This window comes from Primulina tabacum, chromosome 3 (assembly GCF_025594145.1).
Source record: "Primulina tabacum isolate GXHZ01 chromosome 3, ASM2559414v2, whole genome shotgun sequence".
NCBI classification, from domain to species: domain Eukaryota; kingdom Viridiplantae; phylum Streptophyta; class Magnoliopsida; order Lamiales; family Gesneriaceae; genus Primulina; species Primulina tabacum.
The window spans coordinates 11,413,401-11,437,734 of record NC_134552.1 but is presented as its reverse complement, the minus strand read 5'-3'; the positions used below and the strand labels follow the sequence as shown (position 1 = coordinate 11,437,734).

Genomic DNA, 24,334 nt, shown 5'->3' with positions numbered 1-24,334 from the left:
TGTAAAAATTATTTTCTTGATGATAATTATATTTCATATTTATAATATTATTAGTTGTTTCACGTCGGTTGGATAAAATACCTGAGAATTATATATATGGTCTTGGATAATTCTTTCCACTTGAACTAGCTTTTGGAGTTGAGTTAGATTCAAGTTTCAATTTTAACATGGTATCAGAGCTCAGGAAACTTAACGCTCCAGATGCTCATTCCTGGTCATTTGGGAGATTCTTTCCTGGACATGATGTGATGTTTTAGTTGTCTCATATGTGATGTATTAGTTGTCTCATATCAGTTGGATAAAATAGCTGAGAGTTGTATATATGATCTTGGACAATGTTTTTCATTGAGTTAACTTTTAAAATTAATTCAGGTCCAATTTAAATCTTAACAAGTATAACATGATAGTCATATCTAATAAAGAAACGACACATTTGATTGACCTGGAAGTCACGTATGGTGTGGATTCCCAAACCGAGTAAATAAATCCCTTCGAGACCGGTGAAAGATCCAGCCTCCAGGAATTTACACCCCTAGTCATAGCCAAATTTCTCGCTCGAAAGTCTTCGCCATTTATTCCTCTGTTTGATTTGATTTTGAACAAGAACAGGATTAAATAAATTTCAGCTGCATAACTCAGCAGTCACTCCAAATCCGTTGACTTGTTGTGTATCTGCAACGGGACGTTGGTAAGTAAACAATTGTTTAGTGTTTTTGCGTGAGTGTTGTAGAGGTGATTTTTTTCTTTCTGATTCGTGTGTCTGAATATGTACTTGAAGATGGATTCATTTGTTTTTAGTCAAATTTTTGTGGGTTTTGCTAGTTGATTCCGTTACTGTGATTGCGTGTACATTTCAGATCTCTGGGAGGATGGCGGAAGAATTGAACCATCCGTCACGTTATGTAAAGTTGAAGAAAGATCAGGCGCCGCTCGAGGACATCACACCCGGCGAGCTTAATCAACCCATCGATGTCCCTCAGGCACTCCTCTCTCTCCCTCTTTCTCTCTCAATGTGCGTGTGCGTGCGACAGTAAGCATGTCGTGTTCTTTATGCATATCTCTACGTTATTTTTACTTGATCAAAGTTAAATGGATGAATCAGGTGAGCCCCTGGAAATGGCTTGACGCTTTCAGATTTTTTATTTGTAATTATGGACACTTTTTTGTCAAATACAACGATGATACGGCACTTGGTTCGACTTTTCTCATTCAGTTTTCTATCCTCGGGCCTGTTACTGCAGTCATTTCACTGGATTATCATTCATCCCCAGCTGCAGTCGTTTGCTGCAACTTGCTTAGAAAATTAATTTTGTTGTGCACCAATATTGTTTCTATGCCAACCTAGTGTCTTTGCTGAATTTGGATTCTACTTGTTGCAGTTGAATGTCCGCAAGTGCAATGAATGTGGACAACCTTTGCCCGAAAGCTATCAAGCTCCTGCAGATGAACCTTGGAGTACTGGTATATTCGAATGTGCTCAAGATACGGAAAGTTGTAAGTTCCGTATCAGTGCAAAGAGACATGAAATATCTGAAGTTTCATGATCAGTTTTGGGCATTCACTCTGTCATTAAGTGAAACAATAGCTATTTTAGCATTCTTTATGCGTTTTGAATTGTTTCAAGTGTGAAAAATTGTTAATTTCTGAACTCAAAAGATCAATCTTTATCAGCTAGTTTTTAGAAAAAGTAAATTTTCTTGTGGTGAATCGTTATCGTGACATGCTGAAAATGAAAGACATACAATTCATCTCTATAGATGTATTCATCATTATAATAAAGAGCATCTATATTCAAATTGTAAGCGTGCCTTTCATTTCCAACTGATCAGGCACTCGTGTGCAATAATTTTTTGTGCATCTTTCCCGCCCAAAAAAAAACCCCAAAGTTATATTACGCTGGTATGAGTACATAATCTACTAGAATTACATATTGCTGAAAGTTATGTAGTTCGAGAAGTTAAGATTGGCTCTGGCACAGGTTGGACAGGGCTACTCTGCCCCTGTGTCTTGTTTGGCCGTAATGTTGAACAAGTGAGAGAAGATACTCCGTGGACTGGGCCTTGCATTTTTCATGCGGTATTTGTAGAGGGTGGCATCACATTTGCCGCAGCAACGGCAGCCCTTCACGGTTTTATCGACCCTAGGACAACATTTCTGATTTGTGAGGGTTTGCTTTTCAGTTGGTGGATGTGTGGAATTTATACCGGCCTTATGCGACAGTCATTGCAAAAGAAATACCATCTCCGGGTGATCTATATTCCTCCTTATGTGACACAGTGTTCACATATATTAAAAATATTCGTTTCAAATTCAATACACTGAATACGATTTACTTTATCCTGCTACATTTTTTTGTATAAATGGCCTTGTTCATGTTGCCGCCTAGAAATTTTCTGCCAAATAGTTGGTTTGTTATTCATGTTGTTCTTTCTTACCCACTTGTTTTCCAAGGGAAAATTCTCTTTAGCAATGAACTTCATATATACGAGGATCTGTAAATTATATGTTCAATGCTACACACTCGAGGCTTTATTGGCAATTTAATGTTTAATCTTTTTCATGTTCGATGCAGAACTCACCATGCGACCCTTGCATGGTGCATTGCTGCATGCACTGGTGTGCCTTGTGCCAGGAGCATCGTGAAATGAAGGGGCGTCTATCAGATGATGCTGTTATGCCAATGACAGTTGTAAATCCACCTCCAGGTTCAAGAGATGAATGCTTCTGGTGACACTCGGGATTCAGCTTCGCCCTCTTCGAATCGCGTGGAGCAAGTTCATGTAGAGATGCGGGCTTTATAGGGCTTGCTTCAGGTGCTTGAAATAGGAAATATTTATCATAGTATATACTTCGTAAACTTTGTTCAAACTATTTGACAAATTTAAAAGTGCGCCAATGATCGTTAACAGAAGAGGACAGATATTAGTGATTGAGAAGCCAAAGTTTCTTGTGGTTTGCATATTGAATTTTTTCCCTCGGGGGTGCAACTGAGACTGACTTTCGATATGCTCAAGTCAAAATAGGGAAATTTCATTCGTAGCGAAAATTTAACAAATATTATTTTACATTTCACTCATAAATATGACAGTTTAAAAAATAATTATTCTTTGATATTTGCATATGGATCAATAAACCTTCAATAGCATATTTTATTCAAATTCCACATCAAGAGTCCAAGATCTTTTATCGTTTGCAACTCCACCGAAATAAATGCAGAATCTTATCCATCTTCGACCGAACCCGATGGTCTTGGGCCATCCTCACCGACCCGTGGAGACGTCTTCCTCCAGCGCCACCAATCGTCAGCTGCTTCCGCCTCCGTGCTGTCCGGAAATGAAGAACAAAGAGAAGAATAATAAAGACAAGGCTTCTTCTTTTACAGTTCATAGTTGTTATGGCTGCGGAGCCCCGCAACAGATTACTGAACACGATTCCCCGGTTTACGTGGAACCTGAAAACTTATGACTTGGTATCAGTTAATTAATAAAGTAGTAATTTGCTAGTTAAATTGCTTTAATGTTTTTTTTTAAAAAAATAAAATTAAAATTGGTTGTTTCTTAGGTCATCTCCAACCCAAAACTCTATTTTAAAGCAACTCTATTTTAAAATAGTGTAATTTCTGCACTAAATACAATATCCATCTCCGACTCATCTACTTCAAATCTTACTCTAAAAAAAAATATTCTCAGAATATTTTTCTATTTGATTTATTTAGTTTTTTTCTTATTAGTCATCAAATGTGTATTTTTTAAATTTAGTGATATAATTAATATTATATTTTATTAATATTTGCGACCTATGTCGCACAAGATCTCGATCCACTCTTTTTTTTCAATTAAAATTATATTTATATTTGATATAATTAATATTATATTTTGTTAATAATTGCGACTAACGTGGGTCGAGATTACTGGAGGAAGAACTCGACCCACTCATTTTTTTATTTTAGGGAGAGTGGGTCGAGCTCTCACAAAGAGCCCCTCTGCTCCAAATTTGGTGAGAAGAAAATGGAGCTGCGTTCTCCGGCATCAAAATAGCGTGAGATATCAAGATATTGAGAGGTACATATAGCCCCGCTAAACCGTGTTAATCTTTTTAATAACAACTCAACAAGGTCTAGCGATTTCACTGACTGTGTGCAGCAAAATTCGTTTCCATAATTTATCTCTTCTACATCCTCGTTCCTCTTTAGGCCTGCCTGTGATGTAGCTATATCAGGGCTCGGGTGGATATCTGTTGAACCGTTCAGCCAGTTTCTTAAATCATCTGATCCAAGTGGAGTAGAAGAGAGTGGATTGATAGCTTTAAACGTCCATCTCCCCAAGCCGGTTGAGATTTTTGTTCGACCTCCCTTGTCGGTTGGCGATGCTGGAGGCCAATGGTATCAGTATAACGACCTGACAGAAAAAGAAGAGGAACTAAGACCGAAATGGTACTTCTAACAGAGATGGGAAAATTTGGTTCATATATTGTATTCCCATCATACGAGGATCGGCTTCATGAACTGAATAAGGACGTGCGGGCCGAAAGACGGGCGGTTCCAAGTAAACAAAAAGCACCAGTTGCCTGTGACGGTTTGTTATTTTTGACGCATTATTTATTACTGTCGATTAATCAATGTATTTTTTTGTTTTATTAATTATAATATATTGTTGCATACACTGAATCAATATAGTGGCTCTGTCCCTGGCTTCGCAAGGGATTATCAATGTTACAATTGTCACACATTGAATATTAAAACTAATATAGAGTAGCTTATAAATCCACGAGGGTATACTGCCCCCCATTGAGCAAGTCATCATGTGAAACGGTCTCATCGATTTTTATCCATGAATCCGTGAGATTGGTTGACTCGATCTATAATTATCATGAAAAGTAATACTTTTGTTACAAACAAATGTTTTTTTGATGAGTTGGGCAAGTCTGAGGTCTGTCTCACAAAATTTACTTATGAGACGGTCTCACAATAGTTTTTTTGTTTATTAATATGAGTATGTCTCATGTGAGACGATTTTACGAATCTATATCTGTGAGACGGGTTGAATCAATCTATATTTACAATGAAAGTAAATTTTTTTCATAAAAAATAATATTTTTGCATGAACCAATGAAAGTAAATATTTTTTTGCATAAAAAATAATATTTTTCATAAACTATGTTACATCAGATATCTGTGTTATAAAATTGATCATAAGATGATGTGATGAGAATTTTTGTATTGACAATCCATTGGAATATTTTATGGAAGGTGTAATATTTTTTTTATTATTTAAACGATTATATTTTATTAAATACCATAAAGTTTTGATGTTTAATATAATATTATATAGATAAATCATAAATAATTAAATATAAAAGGCTAAAACCCTAGTCATTCCTCAGTCGACGCGCATACAATCGGAAAAGATGGGAAGCGATAGCGAGACGGAGAAGTCGTCTCTGAAAGAGAAGAAGAAGATTTCGTCTCTCGCCCCGATCGCTAAGCCACTAGCCGGGAAAAAACTCTGCAAACGCACACTCAAACTTGTCCGCAGAGGTCTCCATTTACCTCTTGTGTAGTGTAGATCATTCTTTCAGATGCATATTGTAGTTTGTTTGAATGTATTTCGAGGTTGGTTCTGTACATATGTTTATTTTCGGATAAAATTGCAGCTGCAGAGCACAAGTGCCTGAAGAGAGGGGTCAAGGAAGTTGTCAAAAGTATTCGCCGCGGCAATAAAGGGTATTTTCTTCTTCAATCAGAAAGCAGTAAAATAACCTACTTTCATTGTCTTGAATGCGCCTCTTCGTTTACTGATGATGTATGTCCTTTGAAGATTTTACCTGCTTTTTTACTGTGGAACATTGTTTTGACATCAATTGTGCACATGACTATGGCAGGTTATGTGTTATAGCCGGTAACATATCGCCGATAGATGTGATCACTCATGTTCCGGTCCTGTGCGAAGAAGCTAACATACCGTATATCTATGTTCCTTCAAAGGAAGTAAGTCAATTTTACTTGCTCTCATGTTAAATTTTACGGTTAGGAGGATCTTAATCTTGTGCTGTTGGAATAATATCATCTGTCCTGGTAAGGTAGAATAGAAACATTAACTATTAAGGCTAAAACATGCAAGGGTTACCGAAGCAAGTGGTCATTGGAGATGGGAGAAACCTGTATTTTTCACAAATGTTGCAGGATTATCACATCTTTGGTTGACATTGAGTTGCTTGAAATCATATCAAATGTGATCAAAATCTTATCTTCTTTGAATAACACTTGTTTCAGGACCTGGCGAATGCAGGAGCTACCAAGAGACCAACTTGCTGTGTTCTGGTGCTGACAAAGCCCGCTAAGGGGGAACTTGGCCAGGATGACCAAGAGAAGTTGAAGGGAGACTATGACCAAGTCGCATCCGATGTATTTGAACTGGCTAACTCAATGTTTTGATGAACCGGAGATTACTTTTTTTATAGTTGGTTTGTGTTCTGCACCCGTTGAAGGGCTGTAATCTTCATTTTAGCTAGGACAATCTTTTTCTTGGTTTCAATCATTTAAATCACCTTTCACCCCGAAGAGCCTAGCTTCCATGCCAGAAACCTTGTTTTGTATTTGAATATTTGAGAAGAAAGTGGGTGGTTTTGTATGTTAAATGTGCATTTTGAAATTTAAATTACAAAATTAGTAAGGCCACGGAGCGTGAATTCCTTAAATCTAGCCTCGTGTGTGGTGTGATACCATGCCCGAGCCTGTTCTGATATAACTTTCAGAACCGATTAGATGGAGGTTGGGAAATTGCCAACCCGGTTCATCCATTTTATAGCTGCTCAAACATAATGCAGCTATATCTAAATTATTATTCAAATTAAGATGGTTAATATATTTTATTTGATTAATGACCAGTTTTATTAAACATAAAATTTATTTTTAGTTAAATACATAATAAATTATATTATAATTTAAATAATTAGCACCATTTATATCAAATCTTAATTTATAAAATTACAGTTACTAATTAAAATCCCAAATAATATCTAATAAGAGATTGCCGAGACTAGCAAGTCGACAAAGTTCACAATATATATCATATATGGGTGAAAAGAGAACATGTTGATTTGACTGTGAAGAATTTGTAGAAATTTTTCCTACTTTACAATCTGTTATATATCCGTACTTTCAAAATTTGAACCTCTCTGGAACTCTTTTTCGCTTTTACATGAACGCAATTTTCACTGGTCCCTTTAGCAGATCCCTCGAATCAATTCCTAGATCCACTCGCATTTTCAGCGAAAGCTTTGTTTTCTCCCGATTTAATCAGATTTTGGGTTGTTAAATGGAATTTACTGAAACTTTCAAGCAGACGGGGCCATGTTCGTTTTCTCCCAATGCAAGGTTTTTGGCGGTTGCTGTTGATTATCGCCTCGTCATTCGTGATGTTCTCACTCTTAAGGTAGCTGGGTTTTGAACTTTTTATGATGAATTTTATGGGTTTGGCTTGATTTTGTCGTTTGGTAAAGCTAGCTCCTTGTATTTTTTATTTTTTTTAAAAATAATTTATTTGAAACGACCTTTTATATAATTGTCAGTTGATGCAAATTTTCAAGTTTAAGCTTTGACGGGTTGTTGAGTTTTGGTTGAGACACTTGAATTGCCCAATACATTTTGAACCCAAAACTGTTTATTTTCTAGGAGCCTTTTGTTCTTTTTCCGAGTTTACATTTTGAAATGCTTGAGAGCAGTGTTCTAAAAATCCCCGCCTAGGCGTTGGGCGGTCCAAAACCGCCTAAAATAGGCGCCACCATATTAATCGCCCGCCGCCTGGCGCGAAAGCCGCTTAGGCGATTTTACAATTAAAAATCCGCTTAGCCGGTTTACACTTAAAAAAAACAAATTATGATATTCCTAATTATAGTATATGTGCATATCACCGCCTAGCCGGATTTCTACTTTTAAAAAAAAGAAGCCATGGATTTTGAGTTTGAATCCGATACAGAAGAAGTATTGGAAAAATATGGAGATGAACTAGAAGAGTTAGATGTTTAGGTTTAATATCAATATATTATGTTGGAAAAAATGTTAAACAAATTTAATTTTCATTGTACAACGGTTGTAGTAAAGTAGTAAACTGATGTGAATGATTCATATATAAAAATTTATTAATATATATTTATTATTACAATTTTAAATTTTATAATAATATATATTTCATATACAAACATAATACTCATGAACCACTTAATGAATTTAAGCATTAAAAAAAACCGCCTAGACAACCGCCTAGTCGCCTAGGCGCTAGGCGGTAGGTAACCGCCCGCCTACCGCCTACCGCTTTTTAGAACACTGCTTGAGAAATCTAAAAATGTTTTTATTCCTTATAAAGAGAAAAAAATATTGCTTGCTGAAGTTGCGTACAAATGAATTCATAGAAGTCTACAGATGATACGACTTTTTGCTACTTTTATTCATTTTGGCATGTGTTAGGCTCTACACTCTTGTTGCGTTCTTTGGAAGGATTTTCTAGCAATCATTCCTGAGTTGAGTGATCAATCACAAAAAAGTGATACTCGGTATGTAAATGTTGCTACCAATATAATGATATTTGAGTCGGAAAATATTGAATTTAGTTTTGCTTGGAAATCCTTGGGCTGTTCAGGGTTTTAGAGTTGAATTGGTTTTGATAATGATAAATTTAATTTGCAGGTTGTGCAATTATTTTCATGCTTAGACAAAATAACGTACATAGAATGGGCCCTTGATTCTGAATACGTACTTTGCGGTCTTTTTAAGAGACCTATGATACAAGCTTGGTCATTGACACAACCAGAATGGACATGCAAAATAGACGAAGGTCCTGCTGGTATTTCCTATGCTAGGTGGAGTCCTGACAGTAGGCACATACTTACCACATCTGAGTTTCAGTTGCGGTTAACTGTTTGGTCATTGTTAAATACGGCATGCATACATGTGCAATGGCCAAAGCATGGATCTAAGGGAGTATCATTCACAAAAGACGGAAAGTTTGCTGCTATATGCACCAGACGTGATTGCAAGGATTATGTCAATCTGCTTTCCTGTTATACTTGGGAGATTATGGGTGTTTTTGCAGTTGACACATTGGATTTAGCTGATATTCAGTGGTCACCAGATGATAGCGCCATAGTTATATGGGATTCCCCTCTTGAATACAAGGTATTCTTTCTCACTGACATATCAGTGCTCCACAATATGTAGCATCTTTGCCTCCATTTGAACTGTTGACAAGGTAATTAGCTTGATGTTGTGTCAAACCAAATTTTCATACATTTTTTGGTCCTCTATTGATATTAGCGTATCACATTATATATATTTCCAGCTCTGAAAATTCCAAAACTGACTGTGTTTTATACCTGAGGCACTACATGTGCATCAGTGCATGTGCATAGTCATAGGAGAGGAAAGAATAACTTAGTCTGGCATGTGGCAACCAGTTGTCATTGTCCATTTCATTTCTTCGATAAAAATATTTCTGATTTATTTTACTGTGGAATTACCTCATATGGTTGTGGAAGGTGAACAAAAATCTTTAAGACTTTGTTGTTCATGTCTTTATAAATGTGCAAGATACTGTTCCTCTCTGTCCGTGCTTAAGTGTGTTGTTATCAGAAATGTTCTTATATTTTCGTCTTTTCGGTGTAGGTTCTTATATATTCACCAGATGGCCGGTGTTTATCCAAGTATCAAGCATATGAAAGTGGATTGGGTGTAAAAAGTGTATCTTGGTCACCGTGTAGCCAATTCTTAGCAGTAGGAAGTTATGACCAAATGATACGGGTTTTGAATCACTTGACATGGAAAGTATTTGCAGAATTTACACATCTATCTACTGTTCGTGGCCCTTGTGGTGCTGCCATTTTCAAGGTTTAATATTTCCCTTGGATTTATTTAACGATCAAGGAGTTTTTTTAAAAAATAAAAAAGCTTAGTTGATTTTTTTTTTTTTACTTATATCCATTTAGGAGGTTGATGAGCCATGGCAAATTGATATGTCAGAATTATCACTAGATGATGAATTCATTCAACGAAATGCTGGTAAGTGTTATAATTGCGCTGAATTTATTTAAGATGTTTCTCCATACAACTGATAATGTATTTGTGATTGTTGTATTTTGTGCAAAACACCTTGAGTATTTTAAATTAGTTTATAACATATCCAAAAGTGTTATTTATTTAATTTTATATAGAATATCCAAAATTGTTCTGATTCCATTTATTAGAGACTCGAGACATATTATGATACTGATATATTTCGTACATTTGTTCACATATAAAATTTACTGCATATCATCAGGTACATCTAAAGCTTGAAGGAAAGTTTTACAAAATAGCAATTAGACCTGCTATGTTATATGAAGTTGAATGTTGGGTTGTGGATCAAGCAAATGAACAAAAGATTAGGGTAATAGGGATGAAGATGTTAAGGTGTATATACAGACATACGAGGTGGACATGATAAGAAATGAGAACATTAGAAAGAAAGTTGGGGTTGCGCCTAGTGATGAAAAACTTCGGGAGACGCATTTAAGATGGTATAGACATGTATTTAGGAGGCCAATAAATGTCCCAACTAGGCGATGTGAGACAATGACAAATACACATATCAATCGAGGAAGAGTGAGACCAAAGAAGCCTTGGTTGACAATGATAAAGCATGATTAAATTTATTTAAATATAAATAAGGATATAGCAGGGAATATAACAAAATGACATAGATGTATCCATGTAGCCGATCCCACTTAGTGGGATACAAAGGCTTGTTGTTATATACTGGGGTATCGTATAAATGGCAGATCATCATTCCATCATTCCACGGTTATCATGTGCATGCTAGGGTCAGTTTTGTCCAATGATGTGGATTTTTACCAACTTTTTTGTAATTAAACATTGCTTCTCTTAGCAATCAAACTAGATAACAAAGTAACTTTAATTTTTTTCTTAATTATTACAACTTAAATTTCTCAAGAATGGTCTTTCACTTCATTGTCTAAGCTGCTCTTATTTAAGTTAGGTTGCACTTGATTCTTATCATCAGTTGCTATGAGCTAACTAGTAAGTTATGTAGTAAAAGGATGGAGATTTCAAAAATGCCCGTGGCTACATAAGTTGGTAGTTTCTATGGCATTAACTCGAGTTTAGCTATTTAAGTTGCTTAATCTCCATTAAAGTTGTTTAGCTGCATGTTTTTAAATCTTATCACTGCTGAGAAATTGATGCGACTGTAGGTATGTGTTTTTGAGGTGGTATATTCATCAACTTTATATCTTTCAGGCTTAATGATATCATTTATACCCTTACAGCGTTTATTTTTTTCTTCTTTTACCAGAAAGTTGGTGTATGATCTAATGTTTTCCCCTTTATAAATCCCTCCTGCAGATAATGCTCATGAAACTTTAATTCACGTTAGATATGATGTTATGGAACTTCCCATTACTCTCCCTTCCCAGAAGCCTCCAGTAGATAAACCAAATCCCAAGCAAGGAATAGGTGAGCCAGAGATCAAAGCAAACTCAATATGATTTAACATTTGTATGTATAATATCATTGACAACTGATAATATATTATAATATTGGTTGAAGCAGATGGTAAGTTTTGTGTGCAGACATTGGCTTCTCACCCTCTCTTTTAATCCTTGCATTTTGTTTTTGTTAAGAATGCTAGAATTTTTTACTCTCGGAGCATAAGTTTTGCCTCTTTTAAAGCGTTTTATGGATTTGATAATCTTTTATCTTACTTACGTTGTCTCGACTCGCATATATCTTGTTTCTTTAAAAAAACCTACTCGTGTATATCTTTTATCTTTTAAAGTGCTATTTCTCTGAATAATTATATATCAAAATAATCTGCAGGTCTTATTTCATGGAGCAGTAACAGCCAATTTTTATGCACTCGTAATGACAGCATGCCAACTGTCCTTTGGATATGGGACGTGCAGCTTCTTGAGGTTGCATCCATCTTAATACAAAAAGATCCTATTCGAGCAGTAGCTTGGGATCCCACCTTTCCACGTCTAGTTTTTTGTACCGGAAGCACTCAAATATACATGTGGACACCCTCAGGCGCATACTGCATCAATGTTCCCTTTCCTGAGTTTTCTACACTAGATCTGAAATGGAATTCAGATGGGAGCAGTATTCTTCTCAAAGACAAGGCATCATTCTGTTGTGCCGCTTTGCCCATTTTACAAGAATCAAGTGATTATAGTTCCGATGACTAACGCCTCATCTAACATAATCTTGACTTAGTATATGGTCATCTGCATGTGGGGAACTTCCGGATTGCATCATTCCGAGATTCAGAACATTAGCTTGAAGATCTCTGTGATAAAAAAAGGTAACATGATTCTAACATTTATTCCTAATCTATTTTGGTTGTATTAATGTGTGCTTTTAACAGAATCCATTTTTTAAAAAACGTCTCTCTTGTTTATTTTGTAACTCAATAGTGTCTTTTTCAAGGTTCTTGCAAAACTTTTGGGGAAGTTAAGTGAAATCGATGCAAGTTTCTTCGCATGTGAAATTTTAGAAACTCGTCGAGATTAATGACAAGTCACTTTAACTTGAAAAGGTTGGCATGAGTTATCTTATGCCCCAAGTTCATAGGAGACTTCAGAGACCAAGTTTGAAGCTGAAAATGAATTGAAAGAGCAGTATTACCAATGTCCAATCTAAGTCCAACTACTCTTGCATCCTTGGCTCTTTGCTAAAACCAAGCACTATAAACACTCGGTAACAAAATCTAACACAAGCATATTGGTTGATAATATTGTAACCTGAGCCTTTTGCAGTGCATTCCATCAGCAAACCATAATTATTAAATTTTTATCAACCAAAATGACACTAATGATGCAATGATCAAATAAATATACAGAGAGCGATAAAGTTCATAGGTTCCAAATCAGCTTTTGTACCTTTTAACTTTTCCTTGTGTTCATCAACTGATACCTCTTCCGTGCTACTCCCCCACGGTTTACATAATTTCCCAATGACATATCTTGCCACAAGTCCCCCCACAGAATGTGCCATGAAAGAAATTTTCTTAAACCAGGCTTCCTTTTGAGCACTTCGGGGACCTGAATGGCATGTGAAAGTTTGGATCAAAATGATAGTATCCAGGATCAACGTCATATTTCTCAAAATTAGATTGAAAACAAAAAAAAAATGTTGAGTATAGCAAAAAAGAATGTGCCTCCTTCAATCGCTAGCTTATTACATCCACGCTTTCCAAAGTCAATACTAGATTCAATAAAACAGATGACCCAGGAACGAATAAAACAAATCCAAAACTTGCAAACGATGCATCATCTTAATTTACTACAATTTTCCGAGAAAGTTGCAGTGTTACAAGTCCGCGAGCGCACAAACACAAAACTACCTTCCGACAATCCCGTGGACCATAACAACAACCCGGTTCCCCCTACTTCTCCATTTTCCATACCCCTTAATTCTTAAATGACGATTAATCAAGAATTGCGTTCAATCAAAAACTGTCAAAATTAATGATAAAATGTTGATTTTAAGGCAACTCCGAATTTAAACTTAGAAATTAACCAGGTTCCACGGTTAAAGTTGATTGTGGGGAAAGAGGGAGAAGGTGTATGTAGACGTTGGAATTGTGAGCAAAGGAGGAAGACCGCACCGCATTGTATGTATGTATGTAAGCAGGGACGGATGCAGCTAAGGGCTGTCTGAGCTGTAGCCCAGCCCTCTTTTATTTTTATACTTAATTAAAATTTCAGCCCACCCATAATGCCATGGTCCAGCCCACCAATTTCCTTAGCTCCACAATTACTGCTTAGGGCATAAGAACGCGCAATGGCATGAAACTTGTAGAAAAGGCTGCCAATCGTTGCCAACATATGGGAAGATGTGGTGGCCATGAAAAGGCTTATGCGAGACAAAAAGCTGAAAAAGAGGCCAGGGAGTTAGCTTTGTCCTAGAATATAATGTTTAGATAAGTTTTTAATGTTTCATTAGTGGAAAAAAAAATTTAAAATATTTGTTTGGAAAAGTTTTTTATAAAACTTTTATAAGGTGATTTGTATAGATTTTTCTTCCTTTAATCGATCGACATTACTTGAATATTTGTTTATGAGCCATTGATTCTTGAATTTTGATTGTTTGTTGTTGAGTCATTGATTGACTAGATTGATTCATCTTGTTTTGGTATTACTTGTGTCTACCACCAGTACTCAGCGAGCTTTTTCACCAATGAAGCATGTGAAGACGGCACCTTTGCAATAAAATAGAGGATGACTTTTCTTGCCGATTGTTTGACATTATATTGAACAAGATTTAGCTAAACATATAGACATAAATTCTATTATAGATGAATTTTATGTATTAAAATCTCAGTAGAACACTAACTTCGTTGAACAATATAATATAAATTTTTTTTATAATATATAACTTATTATATTGAGTTCACGACTCTCAAACTCATATTACTGTATCGTCCATGTATGTACGTACACAGAGCAAACCTGTTTATTTAAAATGTGCTTGCTTCTTGCAGTCTAAATAAAATGTGAACTTTTCTTTCTTTTGCTTTCTGAACATGGGGGCCCACAAGATCATGAATGCATTGGGTTATCGAATGTTTTGGAAGTTTAACATGTAATTTTTCGGTGGAAAATAATTATATTTTTTTAGCAAGGAATGACTTGTGCTCACACCCAACATACTTAAAAAGAGTAAATCTCTTTTTAGATAGTTTTATGAATTTTTATTTGTGAAATGGGTCAATTTTACCGTTATTTACAATAAAAAGTAATACTCTTAACATAAAAAGTAATATTTTTTTAACGGATGATCCAAATACAATAAAAAGTAATACTCTTAACATAAAAAGTAATATTTTTTTAACGGATGATCCAAATAAGATATCTATCTCACAAAATACAATTCGTGAGATCGTCTCAAACAAATTTTTGTCATTTCAAACTTGCCTTTTGGCTGGGGATCTTTCCGTGAAATCTGCCTACTTTAATTTTAAAGAAAAATATGGCTTTTTGTCTCGTTAAAATTAGGTCTAGAATTTGTCAAAAAAATTAAAATTAAGTTTGGACTTTCAAAATAATAAATTATTCGCCTATAAAAATAGTTATGTGGGCTCAGGCGACATGACAACGTAGACATGAGGGTTTTTTTTAAAAAAACATAATGTAATTTTAAAAAAAAAATTCAAAAATAATGTAAAAAAAAAAACATTTTCAAAACTACGGCAATCCGCGCTTCGTAAGCACGGATGCTAGTCCACGTAATCGACGGTATATTTTAGCGACGGAATATATATCCAAACCGTCGCTAAAATTAACTTAGCGACAGTTTTTTAAATCGTCGCTAAAATTGAATCCGCGACGGTTTCTCGCTCATTTTAGCGACGGTTTAAAACCGTCGCTATATTTGAATCAGCGACGATTCAAAAACGTCGTTAAGTTTAACGACGGTTAAAAAACCGTCGCTAAATACCAAAATACTGTTTCCCCGGATAATCTTGAACTTTTTACGGCTTGCAACTTTGTAGCGTGCAATGTACGCTGCGGAAAGAGAATTTGTGCGCTGCGAAAAGTCATTTTTGTTGTAGTGAAGATAGAGAAAAAAACAGGGATGGCTGACATATTCCGTCGTTTACGTGGACCAGCGTCCGTGCTTACGAAGTGGTTTTGATATATATTACGTCACTAAAATATTATGTCGCTTACGTGGACCAGCGTCCGTGCTTACGAAGCGCGGACTGATTCAGGGATGGGTGACTGGTTTGTTTGGTAAGCAGGATTTTCAGACTCCGTCTTGGTCGAACATACACAGTTTTACAAATTTGCTTAATGTTGGTCCGCAGCATCTTGTACATGACATTCGACCACAGAATGATGTTGAGTAAAATGAACAACATTCAATTGAGATCGAATAATTCTTACGACATCTCCACAGTCCCAGGAAGCACCAATTTTGGTTCCATGATCATTTCAAGATTGGCATCATCACATGCGCAGCCTCTTTTGCTCGATAAGCCATGAAAAACTTATTTTTTGATGAACTTATTGTCTGTTTTTTTCTTTAACTTCACTACAACAAAAATGACTTTTCGCAGGGCGCAAATTCTCTTTCCGTAGCACACATTGCATGTTCCAAAGTTGCAAAAACCGTCGCTGATTCGGTTTTTTCAACCGTGTTTATAGATATATATATATATATATATATATATACATACAAAAGGAAAAATGAATAAACAAATGCCACACTTTTTCTCTTGAATTATGATTGATTATGTTTTCACCCCGAAACTTTCTGTAATTTCTAAACCACCCCAGACTTTCAGAGCCAGGTGCATTTTGATCCTTGGATAATTCCATTCGAAACCCCAAAATCACACAACGGTAAGCCTGGGATATCCTAAACTTGGATGTGGAGATAACGGCGGGATCTCAAAGATGCCCAGCCCATCTCCGAAGTCCCAAACAGCCTTCCAACTCGACGGCGTTAAAGGCATCGCCGCTATTATATCAAGCTCAGCTGCTGTAACTTCACTTAATTCTTCTCTCTTGATTTCTTTAGCCTCTCTTTCTGCGGCGGCTTCACTGTCCCTAGCCCTTTTCCGGCAGCCAATTTCCGGAATCTCCGTCACCGGGCAAGTGTTCGAAATTCTGATTTCGAGTGGGAAATTGAGTATGGCTTTGCTTCCTCTTAGCTTGAATGCCGCTGAGTCGTACGCTTTCGCCGCTTCCACCGCCGTATCGAAGGTACCGAGCCAGACCCGGGTTCCCTTCTTATTAGGATCTCGTATCTCAGCCGCGAACTTGCCTGACGGCCGTTGCCTCACTCCTCTATAACGCCGCTGGTCGGCGGGATTCTGTCCAAGTCCCGCTTCGAATTGTTCCCTACTTGTTCGAGGAATGGATATATTGAGCGAAGGCTTTTTTTCAGTGAAGTTTTTCCTTGGCTTCGTTTCGCAATCTATGAATCTGGAGTCATCACTCAGGCCAAATAGGCTCGAAAACCCAGGACCGGAGCATGAATCGCTTGGGCTTGAAAAGACAGAACTTGAATTGCTTGAAGTTGTTGAAATCTGGGAGTCCGAAGAACAAGTATAGGTATCCAAGAGCGCAAAATCATCAAAAAGATGCTGGTGTATACTATCCAGAGCTGAGTTTTGATCTGGGGTGGCCATTTTTTGAGTGAATATTGTAATGAAGATCAGATTTTGGAAGTGGGAAAAGAGAGTGAAGAAGGTGGAGATAATATAGGCGTTGGAAATTTGGAGTATCGTGTGCGCGGAGGCGGCTTCCCGTGAAGCGTCTTAGCAGAACAAATGAAGCATCACACGAGGGGCCAATGGCCTTAACATTAATTATAACTACCTATTTTGCACACGTGTACGATTTTTTTATAATTTTTTATGGATTAAAATGAAATTTGACAAATTATCGAATGATTCAGAGTGCTGTTTGAATCGCTTGTAATTTAAGAAAAAACAAAAACAAAAATATTTTTTGAAATTAGAAAAATAAAAACAAAAATATAATTTTGATATAAAATGAGGGTAAAATTGAGAAAACAAAAAACAAATCAAATTTTTTCGTTTCTATCAGGGAGATTCTTAATAACAGTAATAGATATTTATTACGAGGGAGACTCTATTTTGTGTTTTATTTTATTTTTAAAATATGTGTTAAGTTTATTTAAAAATAAAATTTAACTATCATTAATTATTATTATTTATTTATTCTCACTGGTCTAAGAGTAAATAAAACATTCATTAATTTTATTATCATTTTTATTTTTTTAATGATGATGGTTTACATAAGCCTTATTAGTTTCTATTTCCTACAAATAATTTTTCTTCATATTTTTTCTATGTTTATTAAAGTCAAACATATGAAAATTTTACCTCTTATGAGAAATAAAATTCATAAAATAAACTCAAACACAAGGAACTGCTGAAGGCTAGATTAGGGATGGGAAAAATATTGGGGTTTTAACGTATCGAAGTTATCGTATCGAAAATTATCAGTCGATAATTTTAGGTATGGTATGATATCATTATCGAATTATTCGACATATAAAGTATGAGATTTAAAATTTTTGGTATATACTAAAATATCAAAATAATATATATAAATTAAAAAAATATATAATATTTTTAAATAATAAAGTTAATTTTTCTTAAAAATATAATTTTTTTCGTTATAAAACGGTATATATTGGTACTATGTCAGTATACACCATTATTTCTGTATAATCAGTATGTTAATTATACATATTGAAAATTTCGGCATACCGAGTCTCATTACGGTATGATATAAATATTTTTTATACGATATATGATATGCATTTTTTCATATTGTACGGTATGATATGTCAACCCTAACATGGTGTACGGTATACTGGATTTTCCAAATAATAACGTATGTCATACTAAAAAATTTCGGTACCCAAAAATGAATATTTTTATCGTACCAAAATTTCGGTATATCAGTATGACATAAATTACATATCGTTCTTATCAAAAACATTTATTATATCGAAATTTCGATACGATATCAGTATAATATCGTCTATACGGATATTTAAAAAAATGTGTTACTCAAATCGAAATATCGATTTTTTTAAAAGTAACACCGCACTACCAAAAATTTTGAATGTCATACCGATGTCGAAAAATTCGGTATGATATTACATCGTACCGAATTTTAAGATATATCGTTAAATTTGACATGTACAATGTTTTACAATATAATAAGTACGTTATACCAGGATGTTTGATACCGTTGCCATATAATTTCATCATTAAAATTAAAACTAAGACAGAAGTGATGAGGTTTTGGATATGGCTGTCTTACTGGAACGGTTCACATACTTACCAGCACTCTCTTCCTTTCCTCGCAACTTCCTGTGCAGCCGTGCGACGATTTTTTATTTTTATTTTTCCCTTCTTCAAATAATATGTTCTCTAAATTAAAATAAAAAAAATTCATAGTCCAACACTAATTTATAGTCAAATTTGAGTCGCACAAGAAGATTTTAAAAATGGAATTTACTTAGTAATAAAAGTATATTTATTTACAAATAAGCGTTATAATATAATAATGGTAGAAAAGAGTGAAATCAAAATCGTTTTTAAAAAACAAAGCATGTACAGTCCTTTGGGGATGGAATTTGTTACAAGACTCAAAATCTCACAACAAATTTATGACTTTGATGGCTATTGTATCCTGATTTGAAGCTTTTATAAAAGAGCAGGTCTTTTGTGAGACGATTTCACGAATCTTTAACTGTGAGACGTGTCAACCCTACAAATATTCACAATAAAATGTAATACTCTTAACATAAAAATTAATATCTTTTCATGGATGACCCAAATAAGATATCTGTCTCACAAAATACGACCTTTGAGACTGTCTCACACAATTTTTTGTCTTTATTAAATTGGAAGAATTTTTGGCGGATTACAATTTCTTTTTCCCAAAAAAAGAAAAAAAGAACCATAATTTTTCAAATTATGATACTTTCATGAAATAAAAAAAAGAGTATGTTTTTTGTGAGACGATCTCACGAATCTTTATCTTTGAGACGTGTCAATCCTAACATTCACAAGTAATACTCTTAATATAAAAAGTAATATTTTTTCATGAATGACTCAAATAAGATATTCGTCTTATAAAATACTACATGTGAGACCGTCTTATACAAGTTTTTGCCAAAAAAAATTAAAGTGAACATTCAAAATTTCCTATTTCTTAATTTTAAAAAAATTTAGACAAATCAAGGTTTCCAGAGAACAAAAACAATAGAATATGAACACTAACAAATCGATAAACCGTGATTATGAATTGGTAAATTTCGAGTTTATATAGTCTGAAATCATATTAAGGGTTATAGACCAAATCGTATATGTAGGTTCATTAATTTATGTAACATTAGCATTTAGCAGACACCACTCAAAATAAATAAGTATATATGTACTAAATAGACAAGTTAGTACACATACATATTTATATACTTAATTAGGACATTTACTTATAAATCTATTGTGATTATTAAAATAAGTGAATTATTAAAATTCGGGTAATATAATTTTTTATAGGAAAAAAACATGTGTGAGACGGTTTCACGGGTCGTATTTTGTAAGACAGATATCTTATTTGGGTCATCCATGAAAAAGTATCATTTTTTATGCTAAAAGTATTACTTTTTATTGTGAATATCGGTAGGGCTGACTCGTCTCACAGATAAAGATTCGTGAAACCATCTTACAAGAGACATACTCTTTTTTATATTATGAAAAAATTTCTGCTACGATGAATTCACTGAGGAAAGAAAAAACTATTTGAATCTTATTCTAATTTAAGTGTAAAGATTTATTCTAATCAAATCTATGATTAATGATCATACCACCCGAACCCAAACAAATTATCATAAAACAATATCATTAGTTCACAAATTAGCTAAAAATATCGTATTTATTTGCTAGGAAATCTCATAAAAAATCATACGTTTTTAATCTCTAGAATAATATATAAAAAATCATTTTAAAACCGAAATCACAACCAAGCGGCGGTAGTTTCAAATAAGTGGTCAGCACGGATCAATAAATTAGATTCTCTTTTGCAATGATTGTCAACATGTTGAAATTAGGAACTGCAAGTGGAACGAGTTAGGGTGGGTTTGGCCAAGTTTCAGATGTGTTTCATGGTCTCGCCTCACTTTAAACTCGTCTCACCTTGTTTTGTGAATCCGATTGTCCAATTCGGGTTTGACTCAGTTGAACCCGTCATAATTATATTATTTTTATATTTTATTAAATAAAAATAAAAAAATATAATATAATAATATCACCAACATCTTTTAATAAGATCCATATGTTCTCAAAGGAAGAATATGACGATTAGAAATTACTCGTGCAGACACATCTAACCGCGCGTGATGACGACATATGGTGTGTCATTTACAGGTGGTCCAATGCAAATATTCAAGCGAACACAAAAATCGTCATATCCGAGGGTGTGCCTCGAGTGGTTGAAAAGCATCTATCAGGGTGAAACGCTGAGGCCAAAGAAAGTAAACTTGAAGAAATACAAGACCTTCAATAAGAATATGTTCATTAAAATCAAGACATGTTCAGCCGTTAAAGAAATCTGGAAGAAGATGACCCAACTTTGCAAGGGAAATGATCAGGCGAAGTAGAACAAGTTGATCAAGGCAATTCAGAATTTTGACAATGCAAAGAAGAAGCCCGACAAGACTTTGAATGATTTTGATGAACAATATAACAGTTTTTTTTTTATTGAACTTGCATTATTTGGTAAATAATACACTAATTGTGAACTTGCCTAGAAAGAGATGTAAATGTGGTGGTTATGAGGGAGTCGAAGGACCTCGATAAACTCGAGCTTCATGACCTATTTGCGAACTTGAAAGCATATAAGTTTGAGCTGGAGATTCGAACAAAAGAGGAGCCTTCTATTCCATGACCCACCAAAGCTTTAGTCGTCATGACTTCAACTCCGACCGCTAGTTAAAAAAATTCCAACAGAAAATCTGCAGATCACATAAACAATGAAGAAATGTCATTATTTGTTAAAAGTTCAGCAAAATTATGAGGAGGAACCAATTTAAATTCAATTCACGTCGTAAAAAGTATCAAGATAATGATAATCATGTTTGTTTCTAACTGTGAGAAGAAGGGTCATTTCATTGCAGATTGTAACAGGCCCAAGAAAGACGATAAGAAGCCACACGAGGAGAAGATCGATATTTGAGAAGAAATAATTTAAGAAGAAGATAAATCAAAAGGTGCTTGTTGCTGAGGATAACAAAAACATGTAAGCGGATGTTGCGTGTTTTCTTGATTGTTCGCAAGCGCACGACGTCAAGTTATAGTAAAATGTATTTTCGAGTACAAGTGTCGATCCCACGAGGACTGTGTATATAAATGTATATTAGTAATTCTGATTAAAATAGTCTCGACTTTATTTAGAATAATCAATTAAAAGATTTGTTTGCAAGAATAACTAAATTGCAAATGGATTTAAATGTTACACCAATTTATAACAATTAACAATGGAATAAAAGATCTAGAGGTCCGATTTCACGCAACTGTCCACCATGTGTAAATTCTTGTAACTATGTCATAAAAATCCTTCTTATTCATTAGCCAAAAATCCTATAATTATCTACTCACTCTCCCGAGTGTTAAGTAGATATTAGTTATATAAAAAATAGATTGCAACGTTCTCATCAACAGTCTACAATTAAATAACACATCAAGCACTAGATTCTCTATGGACTTCGATAGCATTATAGGAACTCCCGAACTCTATAAATACCATTGATGTATTTTTCCCTTTTCTTGTTTATAATTTCCTCTTCCGAGTGATAAATTGTAAACATATAAATCATTCAAATTATGGCCAATAAATTGAAAGCATTAAGATTAGAGCAATACAAATGAACAATATGAAGAACTTAAATAGCTTAGTTCATAGATTCTAACACATGGTTTCTAGTTTTGTTCCATATTTCCTCTAGAAATAACAATTAGTTCATAATAACACAAACAAAATAACAAAACAAGGTTTTGAAACAAGACATATCAACTGAAAAATAAAAGAAAGAAGAACTTAAAACAAGAGTTCGAAGAGCTGATTCCGTCCCTGGAGTTGTGCAAAAGAGTTCCCAAGAACTTGATGAACTTGGATCTTCAATCCTCTAGCAGCAGCCTCTACTCCTTTCTTTGGCTCCCAATACCCTAGATGATAAGTAAATGATGTCCTTTTATAGTCCAGACAAGCCTCAATTCGTAGCACACCAATATCTTGGACTTTCATGCGCAGCACACAAAAATACAGATTTTTCGGATTCTGTTTTTCAAGGAGTGCGGGTGCGGTCAAGAGGACATCGCGGGTGCGGTGTTGGTTCTGGTGTGCCAGCGCAGGTGCGGTGTTGATTTTAGCGCGGGTGCACTGCTTTACCGCGGGTGCGGTATATGTATAAGCGCGGATGCGCTGCAGCTTCTGTAATTTTGATCTTTTGCACTTTCCGATTCAACACTTTACTACTCCAAACTCTCATTCTAAGCTTCCAAACTATAAAAACAAAAACAACAACAAATCTCATAAAACCTGCTCAAGAATCACAGAATTCCAAGTTAAAAACAAGTAATAAAAGTGCAAAAAATTGCACTTATCAGCGGACTCAGATTCATACCCTTTATGCTCCGAAACTTCGATGAAGAGAAGGTCTAATGTCTCACTACGGATGTTGAGCCGAAGACAATAGATGTTGAGCTGGAGACTGTTGATGAAGATCTGGCATTTGAAATTGATCTAGTAAAGTGCATGCAAGTCCCTCGTGAAACGGTGAAGTGACAGAAAACCCTCTATAAAATATTTATAAGCTTTTACGTCCCTAATACCATTTGATATTATGAATAAGATGAACGAGAGATTAGTAATAATGGTGATGAAATAGACATAAAGTTGGGATGAGTAGCGTATGTAGATGAATAATATATATATTGTCCCCTAACTTTAATTTGTATTTTTGTTCGCTAAATTTTAAAGTGTGTTTTTATTAAAATAAATTTTAATTTTCGACTATTTTGATTCAATTGTTGATGTGAAACTTTTAAATGATGACGTGACATTGGAAAATACTGTCATGAAATCGAAAAATGTTGACGTGACATCGAAAAAGTTTTGACTTGTCAAATGCTGAAGACACCAGAAAATATTGTCATGACGTCGAAAAATGTTGACGTTTCATTGAAAAGTGTTGACTAGGGGTGGGAAAAATACCGAAATACCGAAAAACCGTACCGAAAAAATACCGAACTTACCGAAAAAATCGGTATACCGAAAATTTCGGTACGGTATTATTATATCGTACCAAAATTTTCGGTATCGGTATCGGTACAGAATATTTTTTTTTCGGTATTTTCGGTATATACCGAAAATAAATTTTTATTATTATTATTTTTAAAATTTAAGTTCGGTATACCGACAATTTTTTCGGTATACCGACAAAATTTTCGGTGTCGATACGGTACCGGTATGAACTTTTTTCATACCGAAAATTCGGTATACCGAATGTGCGGTATACCGAATTTCCGGTATCGGTATCGGTATGAAAAATTCCATACCGATATTTTCGCTACGGTATACGGTACCGTAGTTCGGTACGATATACCATACCATACCCACCCCTAGTGTTGACTTATCATATGCTAAAACCCAAAAATGCTGATATTAGATTGAAAGGTTATGTTACATCCAAACTGGCCATTGAAATTGTAACCTAAACCCGCTAATTTTTTTC

At 34.8% G+C, this 24,334-nt stretch overlaps 4 protein-coding genes across 4 annotated transcripts; 3 read left to right on the top strand and 1 right to left on the bottom strand.

The window, feature by feature from the left end:
- The first annotated feature begins 450 nt into the window (after positions 1-450).
- On the top strand, positions 451-3,002 carry LOC142540288 (cell number regulator 6-like). Its single transcript, XM_075646321.1, is given in 6 exon segments — positions 451-717; positions 858-980; positions 1,380-1,494; positions 1,979-2,247; positions 2,573-2,704; positions 2,706-3,002. Coding segments are annotated over 5 exon segments (723 nt in total). The 5' UTR covers positions 451-717; positions 858-869; the 3' UTR covers positions 2,802-3,002.
- Positions 3,003-5,341: 2,339 nt separating this feature from the next.
- On the top strand, positions 5,342-6,636 carry LOC142540287 (H/ACA ribonucleoprotein complex subunit 2-like protein). Its single transcript, XM_075646320.1, has 4 exons — positions 5,342-5,536; positions 5,653-5,722; positions 5,881-5,986; positions 6,272-6,636. Exons 1-4 carry the CDS (start codon positions 5,407-5,409, stop codon positions 6,431-6,433), a joined length of 468 nt encoding a protein of 155 aa, XP_075502435.1. The 5' UTR covers positions 5,342-5,406; the 3' UTR covers positions 6,434-6,636.
- A 426-nt stretch (positions 6,637-7,062) lies between these two features.
- On the top strand, positions 7,063-12,529 carry LOC142540286 (uncharacterized). Its single transcript, XM_075646319.1, has 6 exons — positions 7,063-7,433; positions 8,684-9,172; positions 9,659-9,880; positions 9,979-10,051; positions 11,393-11,503; positions 11,867-12,529. The coding sequence occupies exons 1-6, from the start codon at positions 7,317-7,319 to the stop codon at positions 12,232-12,234; spliced, it is 1,380 nt and encodes a 459-aa protein (XP_075502434.1). The 5' UTR covers positions 7,063-7,316; the 3' UTR covers positions 12,235-12,529.
- Positions 12,530-16,244: 3,715 nt separating this feature from the next.
- On the bottom strand, positions 16,245-17,351 carry LOC142540285 (ethylene-responsive transcription factor 5-like). Its single transcript, XM_075646318.1, has one exon. The coding sequence runs from the start codon at positions 17,184-17,186 to the stop codon at positions 16,386-16,388; it is 801 nt and encodes a 266-aa protein (XP_075502433.1). The 5' UTR covers positions 17,187-17,351; the 3' UTR covers positions 16,245-16,385.
- Between the last annotated feature and the right edge of the window lie 6,983 nt (positions 17,352-24,334).

Excerpts from the sequence above, each read along its gene's own strand:
- LOC142540287 (XM_075646320.1), top strand. The coding sequence starts at position 5,407 with ATGGGAAGCGATAGCGAGACGGAGAAGTCGTCTCTGAAAGAGAAGAAG. Across the intron at positions 5,723-5,880 it reads ATTCGCCGCGGCAATAAAGG|GTTATGTGTTATAGCCGGTA; the intron begins GTATTTTCTTCT and ends TGACTATGGCAG. Across the intron at positions 5,987-6,271 it reads TCTATGTTCCTTCAAAGGAA|GACCTGGCGAATGCAGGAGC; the intron begins GTAAGTCAATTT and ends CACTTGTTTCAG.
- LOC142540286 (XM_075646319.1), top strand. The coding sequence starts at position 7,317 with ATGGAATTTACTGAAACTTTCAAGCAGACGGGGCCATGTTCGTTTTCT. Across the intron at positions 9,173-9,658 it reads ATTCCCCTCTTGAATACAAG|GTTCTTATATATTCACCAGA; the intron begins GTATTCTTTCTC and ends TTTTCGGTGTAG. Across the intron at positions 11,504-11,866 it reads AAATCCCAAGCAAGGAATAG|GTCTTATTTCATGGAGCAGT; the intron begins GTGAGCCAGAGA and ends AATAATCTGCAG.
- LOC142540285 (XM_075646318.1), bottom strand. The coding sequence starts at position 17,186 with ATGGCCACCCCAGATCAAAACTCAGCTCTGGATAGTATACACCAGCAT.